The following is a 12,562-nucleotide window of genomic DNA, read 5'->3' on the forward strand; positions in this document are numbered from 1 at the left end:
ATCCTCACATGAAAAACATTTTGCCTGTGAAGGTTTTGTGAAATAATGATGACTGTTAAACTTGGAAGAAATATAATTTTAAGAAGTACAACTTTGCAAGCCTTGTAAGTACAGGAATATTTTACAACTATGTTTAAAAAGAATGTACATAATTAGCAATTATAACTGTTATAAGGGACTGATAGCTGAAATGTAGCCCTGCACAGTTTCAGATCATCTCAATCACCGGCTCTCTGGGAGGGTTTTTCTTGTTATACTGAGCGATGCGGCTCTCCATGACTGGCCGGAAGTGGCGGATCAGTCCCTGCAGATGGGAAATAAAAGTGCCTATTAAAATGTAAATCGATACTTTTTTGAACTTGTAGCCTCAGTCAGTGTATCATTAAGCTTCATCTGTTGGACTGGTTAAAAAACAACAGGTGAGAGCTGTCACCTGCACCGGCCAGGCAGCTCCGTCCCCCAGAGCGCAGATGGTGTGTCCCTCGATCTGCTTGCTTAACTCCCAGATCATGTCAATCTCTGAAGCTGCTGCTTCCCCTCGAACAAACCTCCACATCATATTGTCCATCCAGTCGACTCCTGAGGGAGAGGAAAGGTGGATATGATCGAAAAGTAATCACGCTGAAGAGCATCCTCCGAGCATGAAGGGAAATTACAAGTACTTTTTTTTATACTTTAATGCTCAATAGTACTACATTTTAGTAAACTTTTGTATGCATGCCTTTTACTGACACCAGAGTAGGGGTTTTTTTTTTACATCATGGTAGTTTTTCTTTTATCTGAACATACAGGTGCTTCTCAATTAGAATGTCATAGAAAGTTTATTTATGTCAGTAATTACATTCAATAACTGGAAATAACACATTGTATAGATCCATTACACAGAGAATGAAACATGTCATGTCTTAATTTATTTAATTTCTTCTAATTATAATGATTATGGCTTACATTTAATGAAGACCTAAAATTCAGTGTCTCAAAAAAAATGTTAATATTACAAAAGACCAATTTTAATAACATATGTTTAATATGGAAATGTTGGCCTCTGAAAAGTATTTCCATCTATATGACTCAATACTTGGTTGTTGGTATTTAATTTCAACTACTGGAAATTGACTTTTCCATGATATTCTAATTTATTGAGATGCAGCTGTAAGATCTGAGTACTTCTCCCAGCGCACAAGTTCGGTTGTAAAAGCTTAAAGCAACTATAAGAAACTTCCATTTTTAGTTGATTTTGATGCCCCCTGTGAATGAAAGTGTTAGTGTTTCCATAAGCGCCACCGTCTGTTGTCGTAAAGATCTGCATCTAGCTGATGTGTGCATGTGTTTTGGATGCAAGTGAAAGAACGATGCAACCTATTTTAATATTTGACAAACTAAACTTTGTTTCACCAACATACATTGATTTAAAACCAAGTTTTGCAATTTATTTCATAAATAAAATCGACATATCACATACAGGTGCATCTCAATACATTAGAATATCATGAAAAGTCCATTTCCAGTAGTTCAAGTCAAATAGCCTCGACCAAGTACTGAGTCATATAGATGGTCATACTTTTCAGAGGCCAACATTTCCATATTAAAAATACTTATATACTAAATTGGTCTTTTGTAATATTCATTTTTTTTTTGAGACACTGAATTTTAGGTCTCCATTAAATGTAAGCCATAATCATTATTATTAGATAAATTAAGACATGAAATCTTTAATTCTCTGTGTTGTGGTTCTATATAATGTGTTATTTCCACTTTTTTAATTGAATGACTGACATAAATAAACTTTTCTCTGATATTCTAATTTATTGAGATTCACCTGTTCATGTCAAGGAAGAAGAGGGCCAGTTTTAAATTCCTTCAAAAAATCCCCCAGTTTTCTCCATCTCTTCAGTGTCAGACCAATTATTTTCTTTTTCTCTCTGCTGATCCTGGCCCAGTATCAGCAATAACCATTAAATATAACTTCAGGAAGGAAAATCTCCTGCTTCCTTTTTACTGGCTGAGATACTACTCACTGCCAGACTTTGCCCAGGAAAATGTAAACAAAGGCTTTTCCGGTCTGCGTGCCGTAAATAGTTTAGTTTGATTTTGTGAGGAATCGACCCAGGGATGGAAATTAAGAACAACAATATAAAAATAGCCAGTCTCAATCTCATTGAAGGTCTGGTTTGCTCATCTAGGTCATGTACAGTCATGGAAAAAATTATTAAACCGCCCTTGTTTTCTTCAGGTTCTTGATCATTTTAATGCCTGGTACACATAAAGGTACATTTGTTGTACAAATATAGCCATTTTTGTTGCTATCATTATAGTTGTCCAAACAAATGTAGCTTCAGTTGAAACAGGCATTAAAATGAACAAGAAATTGAAGAAAACAATGGAAAAATATTTTTTCCATGACTGTAGGTGGTGTGGATGTGACTTTTAAAAACAGAAAAGGTTGTGTTGATTGTAAGAAGAATCAAAGGTCGAGGTGATGCATTTTTAAACAAACTGAATGGTGATTGGATAATACACTGCAGTATCTTACCCTCCCTGCAGGGGGTGCACTGGCCACAGCTCTCATGTTTGTAGAACTCCACCAAACGTGCGATGGCTCGGATCACATCAGTCTAGAGTAAAATACAAGTCTCAGATTATCTTTCAAGAGTGATTACAGTGTGTTTTGTTCTGTACATTATTCAGGGGTCCGTTTACCGATTTATCCATAACGATGATGGCAGCAGTTCCCAGTGCGGTCTCTGCACGGACCAGGTCATCAAAATCCATCAGGACATCATCACACACGTGCCGAGGGATGATGGGAGTGGAGGACCCCCCCGGGATCACTCCTAATAGATTGTCCCAGCCGCCCCTCACTCCTCCTGCACCAATCACACACAGGGAGAGGAAGTCGTGTCAACAGCTCATGAAGTAAAGCAGCATCAACACACAGCCAGACTGTAAACACACACACACACACACACACACCTGCATGTCTCTCTATTAGCTCCCTCAGAGGAATAGACATCTCTTCCTCCACCGTGCACGGTGTGTTCACGTGCCCGGAGATGTTGAACAGCTTCGTCCCAGAGTTCCTCTCCCTCCCAAAGCTGGCGAACCAAGCTCCGCCTCGACGACAGATCGCAGGCGCCACGGCAACCGTCTCCACGTTGGAAACTGTTGTCGGGCATCCAAACACCCCTTAAAGGAAAGAGATGAAGCACGATGATGCATTTTATTCAAAAACTTCAATCAATTTTCATCAGTGGTGGTTCTACACAGGGGCCTACAGGGGCCACTGCCCCTGTCTAGAAACACTCGGTAAATATAAAAAAATAATAAATAATAAAAGTAATAAAATGATTGATTTATAACGATGAAAGACGGAACAATTCTGACCTATTTTCGGTTCAAACAATATCTAACCATACGCAAAAGGATCGCAGAATGTGTACATTGTATAATAGTTGAATTTTGCAATAAAAAAGATCATTCTCACTATACTGCACCTTTAAAATAAAATAAAAGTTATTGTGCACAAAAATGAAAAATGTCATCGTCGTACAAAAATAATTGTTATTGTTGGTAAATCTCAATCAATATATGTGTATCTTCCAAATATACTTAGATTTTTTAAGAAGCTAAAATAAAGGTTTTGAATGCTTAAATATCATCTTTGCCGTTTTTTAATGTGCCACTCTGATTAAACACTGGCCCCTCCTTGACCCCCACAGTGTAACTGGTCTAGAACCGCCGCTGATTTTCACACTTTACAAAGTCATCCAGTGTCCAGCTTCTGGTCCCAGGGCCACATGTTTGACACCCTTTTTAATTAGAAAAATATAATCTTTTTTTTTTTTAAAGATACAGTTGGCCTACGTCTCAGCATTTTATTCATTTCTGTGAAGAAAATTAAATGAAATGTTATTTTAAAACTTTACCTTATTACTTAAGTAAAAAAGGTTGTGATTTAGAGTGTTAAACCACAGAAGGAAGCTTCCTCAGGAGGCTGCTGTGGAGCTCGTCCCTCACCTATGTCTGCAGGAAACGGCGGCTTGAGTCTGGGCTTCCCTTGTTTCCCCTCCAGAGACTCGATGAGGGCCGTCTCCTCCCCGCAGATGTAGGCTCCGGCCCCGCGCATCACAAACACATCAAAATCGAACCCAGAGCCGCAGGCGTTCTTCCCTATCAGCCCAGCTTTGTACGCCTCAATGATCGCCACCTGATGAACAAAAAGAGAACAAAAATGATCTATCTATCTATCTATCTATCTATCTATCTATCTATCTATCTATCTATCTATCTATCTTAGCTGCCAGCTTTAGTTACTTCTCAGATTCATTATGAAAAAATACAGTCAATTTAAAATGATTATGCATGTCTGTAAATTCAACCAAAAACGGTATATTTAAGCCCTACCTTGACAATAGTAAAATGCTGCTCATATAAGGCTCTCATTCTCCTTTTAGTTTATTTTTTTTAATTCTCAGAAAACACACAAAAAATGTATTTCTTATAACACTTTGTTATAACAGTTGGCCATTGTCACAATTTGGTTTAACTTGTTTTTCACCTCTGGAGATAAAACACAACTTAAATTAGTTAAACATGCTAAAAAAAATGATCTGACATTAATACATACAAAAAAAGTTCAGTTACCCAATTAAACAGTAATTTTCCAGTTTGCAATCAATAAAGTCTATCTATCTACCTATCTATCTATCTATCTATCTATCCATCTATCTATCTATCTATCTATCTATCTATCTATCTATCTATCTATCTACCTGTAGATTTGACGACTCGTTGTAAAACTCTCCTCTGATGTAGATGTATGCGGCACGAGCGCCCATGGCTCTCCCAGCAATCAGACAGCCTTCTATCAGCTTGTGGGGGTCGTGACGCATTATCTCTCTGTCTTTACACGTCCCCGGCTCCCCCTCGTCAGCGTTCACCACCAGGTACTTTGGCCTGAGGACACGGAGAGGAAGGAAACAGTCAATAACATCAGCAGAGCCAGAGTCATTACTGGTGTGGACAGGGATGCCGGAGTGTCCTGACTGTTTCTTCCTCCTACCTGCCGCCGCTGGGTTTGTTCATGAAGCTCCACTTCATGCCGGTGGGGAAGCCGGCTCCTCCTCGGCCTCGAAGCCCCGAGACTTTCACCTCATTTAAGATCCAGTCTTGTCCCTTCAGTAAGATGTCCTTAGTCCTATACCAGTCTCCTCGTTTCAATGAGCCCTTCAGTCTGGTAGGAAAGAAAGAGAGATGAACAAGCACTTCTACTGAGTTTTAGTTCATTAGATTTTAAAATAAATGTTTGTTTCTTTTTTTGTTTTTTTTTATCCCACGATTTTGTAACCCATTTTATTTTATCACCCAATTTGTCCTACGACATGATCCTGGGGGCGCTACCTCGTCCCTGTCGGCCTGGGGAGAGCCCTGAACTGCCACGTGCTTCCTCCGATACATGTGGAGTTAGCAGGCCGCTTCTTGACACCTGACAGGGGGAGATTCCCCAGTGGGACGTAGCGCGTGGGAGGATCACGTTATTCCCACCGGTTCCTCTCCCCCCCGACCGACCAGAGGGAGGCCATATAGCGACCAGGATCAATACATGTTTTTGTGAGAGGTCCCTGTAAGGGGATCCTCAGGGGACACGGGGAGAACATGCAAACTCCACACAGAAAGGCCCTTTTGCCGACACCGACCAGCTCTACAGACACCAGAGACATGGAGCTGGGGACACGCCTCCAACGCCCACAGCGTCCTGGCGGGAATCAAACCCAAGACCTTCTAGCTGTGAGGCGAGAGCGCTACCTCCAATTACCAATTTACCAATTTACCTCCAATCATGCCGGCCATATAAATTGGTGAATATCCGGTCTTGGTCACTCAGAGGGCCAAATTTGGTCTTCTTTGGCTTCTCCTGGTGACAGAAAGAAAGATAAATAAAAGTGTGATTAAATAAGTGGCCAGGAAAATAAGAGCTGCCATTACTATTTTCATTATTCATCATTTTTATCAATCAATGTCAATAAAATGTGATAAAATAGAGAAAAACAACTGTTTTCATGCCTTTTTTGATCCAAAGCCCAAAGATATTCAGTTTATTATTATCTATGATGAAGAAAACCATCCAATTCTCCCAAGCGAGAAGCTGGAACCAGCAATGTTTTTATATTTTAACTCAGAAATTACTTGATTATCAAAACAGTTGGCAATCAATTTCCTGTCAATCGACTTATTGCTGGAACACTATATTAGTTATTTAATGACAGTGAAAACAGGTGGACGGCCAGTCCACACCTTTACTTGAAAAGTTTACCAACTTTTTTGTGTCACCGCTCTTTGTCAATCAGAATAATTTGTCTTTTTAAGATGCCTCACATATATTGTTTAACGTTAATCATAGACTATAAAAAGACTGACGGCCAGACAGCTCCCCAAAGTGAAGTCAAAACATCTGGATCGCCCCCTGGTGGCTGGGTGCAGTATAGATCTTAAGCCCCGCCCCCTCCATGTTAGTGGGTGGGATATGGGCCAGACTAAAGATTTTCACGTCAAATAAATGTTTCCCAAAGACGGTTTCTGTCATTTTAGGTCGTTCGTATCACGTTGATGTTTGTTCCATGTTTGTTTTTCTGACTAGTGTGGTTTTAATTAGTAACTTGATAATAAAAACCTGGGTTATAACGTCATTTTTAACAGCTTGTATTGTGTTTTGTCGTAAACTAAACTTCCCAGCAATTAAGTTTGAGCAGTCAAGTACAGCTGAAATGGTTGGTCGTATAATTTAAAAAATAATTTCATGGTTCGAACACAACTTCGATAATTTTGAGTGTTTAGGGTGCTCTTTTAAATGTATTTTTCTGCATAGAGTACTTTGTATCTTAATACCTAAAGTACATTTTTCTGATTACACCAAAATACGTTAAGATAATTAAAGTAAAACTCCTGCATTGAAAATGTTACTTTAACAGTTTACAGTGTGCTATTGGTATTTGAAGCCTAAGTAAAGGACGTGAATACTTCCTCCAACATTGTTAATAATACTTTTTTTTACAGTACATGAAATGTGGTAATAATTAGTATACATTGCAATACAATGAAAATATATTAAAGTCCACAACATATTTTAATACTATCTAACTAACACAATATTAAATAATTATTTGAGTCCCGAACTATATTGATGCAATAAATAAATGAATAAATAAGTAAGTAAATATTTATTCATCAGAAAGAAATACTTTATTGAACCCTGGGGGAGATTGTTTTTGTTACAGGTGCTGCTGTATATGAAATAGAAATTAAATAGAAAGTAAGTAGGCTATGCAAATAAAATAAAGTTCAAAAGGCATGTGATAATAAATATACAACAAAATAAAATACAAATGCTTAAGTCTTAGGTACATAAAGTCTTGAAAAAAATATTAGACCTTTATTTTCTTCAATTTCTTGTTCATTTTAATGCCTGGTACAACTAAAGGTACATTTGTTTGGACAAATATAATGATAACAACAAAATAGCTCATAAGAGTTTAATTTAAGAGCTGATATCTAGACATTTTGCATGGTTTTCTTAATAATTACCAAAATCATTATCAACAAAACCATGGAAAATCACTAGATATCAGCTCTTAAATTCTCTTATGAGCTATTTTTGTTGTTATCATTATAGTTGTCCAAACAAATGTACCTTTAGTTGTAACAGGCATTAAAATGAACAAAAAAGCAAGGAGAAAACAAGGGCGGTCTAATAATTTTTTCCATGACTGTAGAGATATGAACAAATATAAATAAAAGTAGAAATATGGGAATATAAAAACAAATTTGGAGTAAATAGAGATGTTCAAATATGTAACAACAGTGTAAGTGACACATTTATTTTATTTGCTGTCAAAATTGTCACATGCCGGCCATCCTGGGGGCCACAAGTGTCCTTTCTTCGGTCAATAAATTTGAAAGAAGAGCTATTCAGTTTGGGATGGTGATTGCAAAAAAGCTAATTTTACGTGTGTGGAAGATGGACTCTGTGCCTACATATAATTTGTGGCTTGGAGAATTGTCAAACACTTTACATCTGGAGAGACTGAGATTCTATAACGAAGGTAGAGGAGATAAGTTTGATAAAACATGGGACCCAGTATTGAATTATCTTTAAAATGTGATCTTATAGACTCGCCATTGTATAAAACCTCACAGTGCAAATGAGTATGTGATTTTGTATATGTCAAATTCATTTTTTTGTTGTTGTTACTTTTAGAGGTTTTGTTTATGGTATCCATCTTAACTATGACCATGGAATATTGTTGTAATCCAAGATGTGCTGTGTTCTGTATGTTATGTGATCTTTGGTAAGTGTTCTTTTTTTTGTTGTTTTGTTTTGTTTTGTCTCTTGAAAATTAATAAACATATTTCTTAAAAAAAAAATTGTCACATGCCTTTATATGAAGGCAGACATGTAGGCCAATGTGCTGAGTTTTACACTTCAGTGTGTGTGTGTGTGTTCTTGTACTTCCTACAGAGTGAGGACTGGAACACGTTTTTAACCAACAGAGTGAAGACATTTTTGCAAAGTGAGGACATTTCAGACGGTCCTCACTTCTTTAAAGGCTTTTTTGAGTTTTCAGACTTTGTTTTAAGGGTTAAAGGTTACATGATAATGATAGTTAACTGAAACTGTATTGTGAGGTTACAAAACTAACGTTTTCGTCTTTGTCAACTTTTTTTATACATAATGAAGATGGATAAGACAAAGGAATTAAAGGCAAAATTTACTGTGACCTCTTTTAATCTCCCACCCAACAAATACCCCATTACAAAAAACTACAACTAACACTAAAACTAATAAAAACTAAAGCATTTTTTAAAAAAAATACGAAACTAAAACTAGCAAACTCACTCTAAAAACACATTAAAACTAACTGAAATCGAAAACGAAAATTCACAACGAAATTAAAACTAGAACTACTGAAAAACCCAAAACTGTTATAACCTTGCAAGGGAATTCACTGTTCCAATGAGGGTCCTCACAAAGATAGAAATACAAGAATGTGTGTGTGTGTGTGTGTGTGTGTGTGTGCAGGCCTACCTGCGGCCGTGCTGCAGTGCTGTAGGTCAGACGCGGAGCGACCTGCCGCACCGCAGCGCCCCACAGCATCCGCCGAGGCAGCATCGTGCAGCAGACAAACACCTCCAGCTGTCCTCAAACTGTTTTATGCTCCGAAGCTTTTCCTCCCACAGCCTCCGTTTGACTTCTCACACAATCAGACCGATCTGTGAAACCTCCGCTGTGAGAGGAGCTGCAGTGTGGGGGCCTGCTGGTTCAGCTTAATTAAACTAAGAGGATTAACGAACGACGTCACATCCTATCCCAGCTGCCCGCGCGGCCTCCCACAGGTACCCAATCTTTCACAGGTGAGTGCACGTGCACACACAAACGCATCAAATGTATTGGTGAGTATTAGGGTCACTAAGAGGTGCTACCAACAAGGGAGTGTGTGCATGGTTTATAAATGGGTTATAAACGGATTGTTAATGTGAAGATAACCATTAAAGTTACGTGAGTCCAGAAATAACCACCGACTGACCTGTTTGACAACAAGGCTGAGGTCCAATAGTCTTTTGTTGCCTAAGAAGGTTCCTAAGTGGCAGCCATGATAATGCTTCAATGCTTCCTTTCTTATCTACCTCAGCAGAGGATAGACTGTGCCATATTTTACAAATAGAAAGAAAATAATGCCATCCCAATGTTGTTCCTTGTAGCTAAAGTGATGCCTATTTTGCATACATTAACCAAGTATTTTTTGTTTAAAATCATACTAATTGGGAATTATGTCAATAAATATGAATAAACAGGAGAGTGAGTGTGACCGTGAAAGCCATTTCATGTCACTATTTTGACTGGTAGCCTATATGGCTTTATAATTTGAATTCCATTCATTGTAAAGTAATATTTTCACAACATGAATAATATCTGCCGTTACATAATTACGGAGAAGTGTGAGTGCAGTCAAGTGTTCAGATCTCTTACTCAAGTCAAAGTCTTGCATTCAAAAACTTACTTCAATAAAAGTACAAAAGAATCAGCATCAAAATGTACTTAAAGTATCAAAAGTAAAAGTACTCCTTATGCAGAATAGACCCACTCAAATTTGTTAGATTATTTGCATTGATGCAGTTATGTATAGCGTTTTAATTTGGTAAAGATAGTGCTTATTTTAATTATTTAATATACCGTAATGTGGTTTAATTTTTTAAAAAAGTAATCCCTTTAATTGGTTAAATTGCGTGTATATATGTATTTATATATGTTTATGGAGAAATTAGAAATTATGTATATGTAAAGATATTTAAATACAAAAGATATATATAAAGATAGTCTATAAATTATAATAATATCAGCAATAGTAATAATAATAATATAATGAGCAGAGGAGAAGGTGTAGGAAATTATAAGTGTACACTTCTTCCTACTCCCTTTTGAACATGTGTGATTTAATTTTACTGAGCTGTTGCATGTAGATTTGACCTGTTCTCGTTTTTTCTTCTTTTTTTTCTGTCATTGTATATTTCTTTTAATTTCACTTTTATTTAATGTTATTTTTAGTGTTTTTGTTGACTTTTACACGTTAGAAACAAAATTCTCAAAACAAAAAAAACAAATGAATTGATCACATTTTCATGTTTAATCTTGACCTTAAAAGTAACTAAAGCTGGCAGCTAAATGTAGTGGAGTAAAAAGTACACAGACCTCAAAATTGTACTTAAGTACTTACATTCCACCACTCGTGCAGTCTGATTGTTGATCTCTTTCCCTAAGTTCTTATGAATTCTCCTTCACATTTTTTCCTGACATCATATCTTGAGGTCAAAGAAAAGCAGTGAGGAAAAGACTGAGGATGTAATTTCTGCTGCCCAGGCTTTTATCCGCACAGACATTTTGACTAGTCACAGTGGGTAAAATCACAGGTGTTAGGAACAACATTCACAATGTCTCTGTGCTTTCCGAGTGTCCCAGGACACCCTGACAGCAGAACACCATAAATAACACCAAGACCTTGAAACTGAAGCAGCTAAATGGAATTCAGCCATCATTAACGTTGTGATTCACACCTGGGCTTCTCCTACTGTGACATGTCAAAATGTCTGCAGTGGAAAATGGTCAGTTTCTTTCCACTCGATTACACTTCTCCGTTAATGGAAAATATATTTTTGTACACTTGGTAATAATGCGTTTGGAAGTGGTACTGGACAGGAAGTGAGCAGTCCAAAAATGATGGGGTATTTCAAGGTGGCCGCTAAAATGTATGTATTCTACTTTCATTGGGAACTGGCATTAGATCTTGTTTATTTTAAAGAACATTTACTTGAAAGATTCATATTAACAGAAGCTACAAAAAGTGACTGAAAAATCACTTATAATATTGCATATTTGTTTATCGTATAAAGTCATGGAAAAAAATTAGACCACCCTTTTTCTTGAATTTCTTGTTCATGTTAATGCCTGGTATAACTAAAGGTATATTTGTTTGGACAAATATGATGATTACAACAAAAATAGCTCACAAGAGTTTAATTTAAGAGCTGATATCTAGACATTTTCCATGGTTTTCTTGATAATGATTTTGGTTATTATCAAGAAAAAGAAATTGAAGAAAACAAGGGTGGTCTAATATTTTTTTTCCATGACTGTATATTGGAGTACATAAAGTATATTGGCCACTAAGTAACGTGAAATGTCAGAGCAGAAATAAAGTCTAAAGTATGTTTAAAAGAATACTTCACCCCAAATTGCGTTTTTATGTATATATCAATCACTCAACCTGTATCACCTTTAACTTGTGAAGAAATTTTTTTTCCCTGCATCCCTCCAGTGAATGAAAAAAACAAAAATGGGAGAAAATTCTTGATAAATTTAAGAAAATTGTCAATTTTGCTGCTTTACATTTAACAACAGCACAATTAATAAACCAAAACTAACTTAATGCCAAAAAAACGGTTAAGAAACTCTCAAACAACTCAGAATAGAGAATAATAAGAGTACAGAATATTCCAAGACTCATTTTCTAAAAAAAATGCATTTTTTCATTCACTGTGGAGCATGCAAATAAAGCATCAATAATTCAAAGTAACACAGGCTGAGTAATTCATAGACAAATGATAATTTTGGGGGTGAAGTGTTCCCTTAAGGCGTTACATAGTCTGTCCACCAGAGAGCACAACTCAACTGTAAAACTTCTAACTCTGCACACATTTCAGTCACAGCTCTTTAATTGCCTACTTCTCACAAAAGGCCTCATAAAGTCGTTTTTTGTCACTCAAATCAATACCAGAAACACAGGACAGCTCAAGCTTAGATATGTTTATTTATTTTCTTTACATTAACTGAAACCAATGATGGGAAAATGAATTCATATCTCTGAGAAGGTTCCACTAAAAACTGAAAGACAAAAATGTATCCCTGATAGCGGGGTCTCTGCACAGACCGGACCCCATGTCCCTTCACCGAAGCCAAGAAAACAAACAGCTCACATAGAAACACACACTTCACAGCTGGCATCAGTTAACC

General features: G+C 36.9%; 1 protein-coding gene across 1 annotated transcript; it reads right to left on the reverse strand.

Moving 5' to 3' along the window:
• Positions 1-61: 61 nt before the first annotated feature.
• Positions 62-9,662, reverse strand: LOC131976870 (NADH dehydrogenase [ubiquinone] flavoprotein 1, mitochondrial-like). Its single transcript, XM_059340077.1, has 10 exons — positions 9,083-9,662; positions 5,832-5,914; positions 5,063-5,233; positions 4,773-4,956; positions 4,018-4,207; positions 2,974-3,186; positions 2,701-2,867; positions 2,534-2,615; positions 434-579; positions 62-304 (listed from the first exon to the last, which is right to left on the reverse strand). The coding sequence occupies exons 1-10, from the start codon at positions 9,164-9,166 to the stop codon at positions 209-211; spliced, it is 1,416 nt and encodes a 471-aa protein (XP_059196060.1). The 5' UTR covers positions 9,167-9,662; the 3' UTR covers positions 62-208.
• Positions 9,663-12,562: the final 2,900 nt, after the last annotated feature.

The sequence above is a fragment of the Centropristis striata genome, chromosome 8, assembly GCF_030273125.1.
Source record: "Centropristis striata isolate RG_2023a ecotype Rhode Island chromosome 8, C.striata_1.0, whole genome shotgun sequence".
Taxonomy (NCBI): Eukaryota; Metazoa; Chordata; class Actinopteri; order Perciformes; family Serranidae; genus Centropristis; species Centropristis striata.

What these genes read in the sequence shown, in the direction of transcription:
- LOC131976870 (XM_059340077.1), bottom strand. Translation starts at nt 9,166, where the DNA reads ATGCTGCCTCGGCGGATGCTGTGGGGCGCTGCGGTGCGGCAGGTCGCT. An exon ending in GCACTGCAGCACGGCCGCAG is followed by an intron (nt 5,915 to 9,082) that starts GTAGGCCTGCAC and finishes TTCTGTCACCAG; the next exon opens with GAGAAGCCAAAGAAGACCAA. An exon ending in TCATCGTTATGGATAAATCG is followed by an intron (nt 2,616 to 2,700) that starts GTAAACGGACCC and finishes ATTTTACTCTAG; the next exon opens with ACTGATGTGATCCGAGCCAT.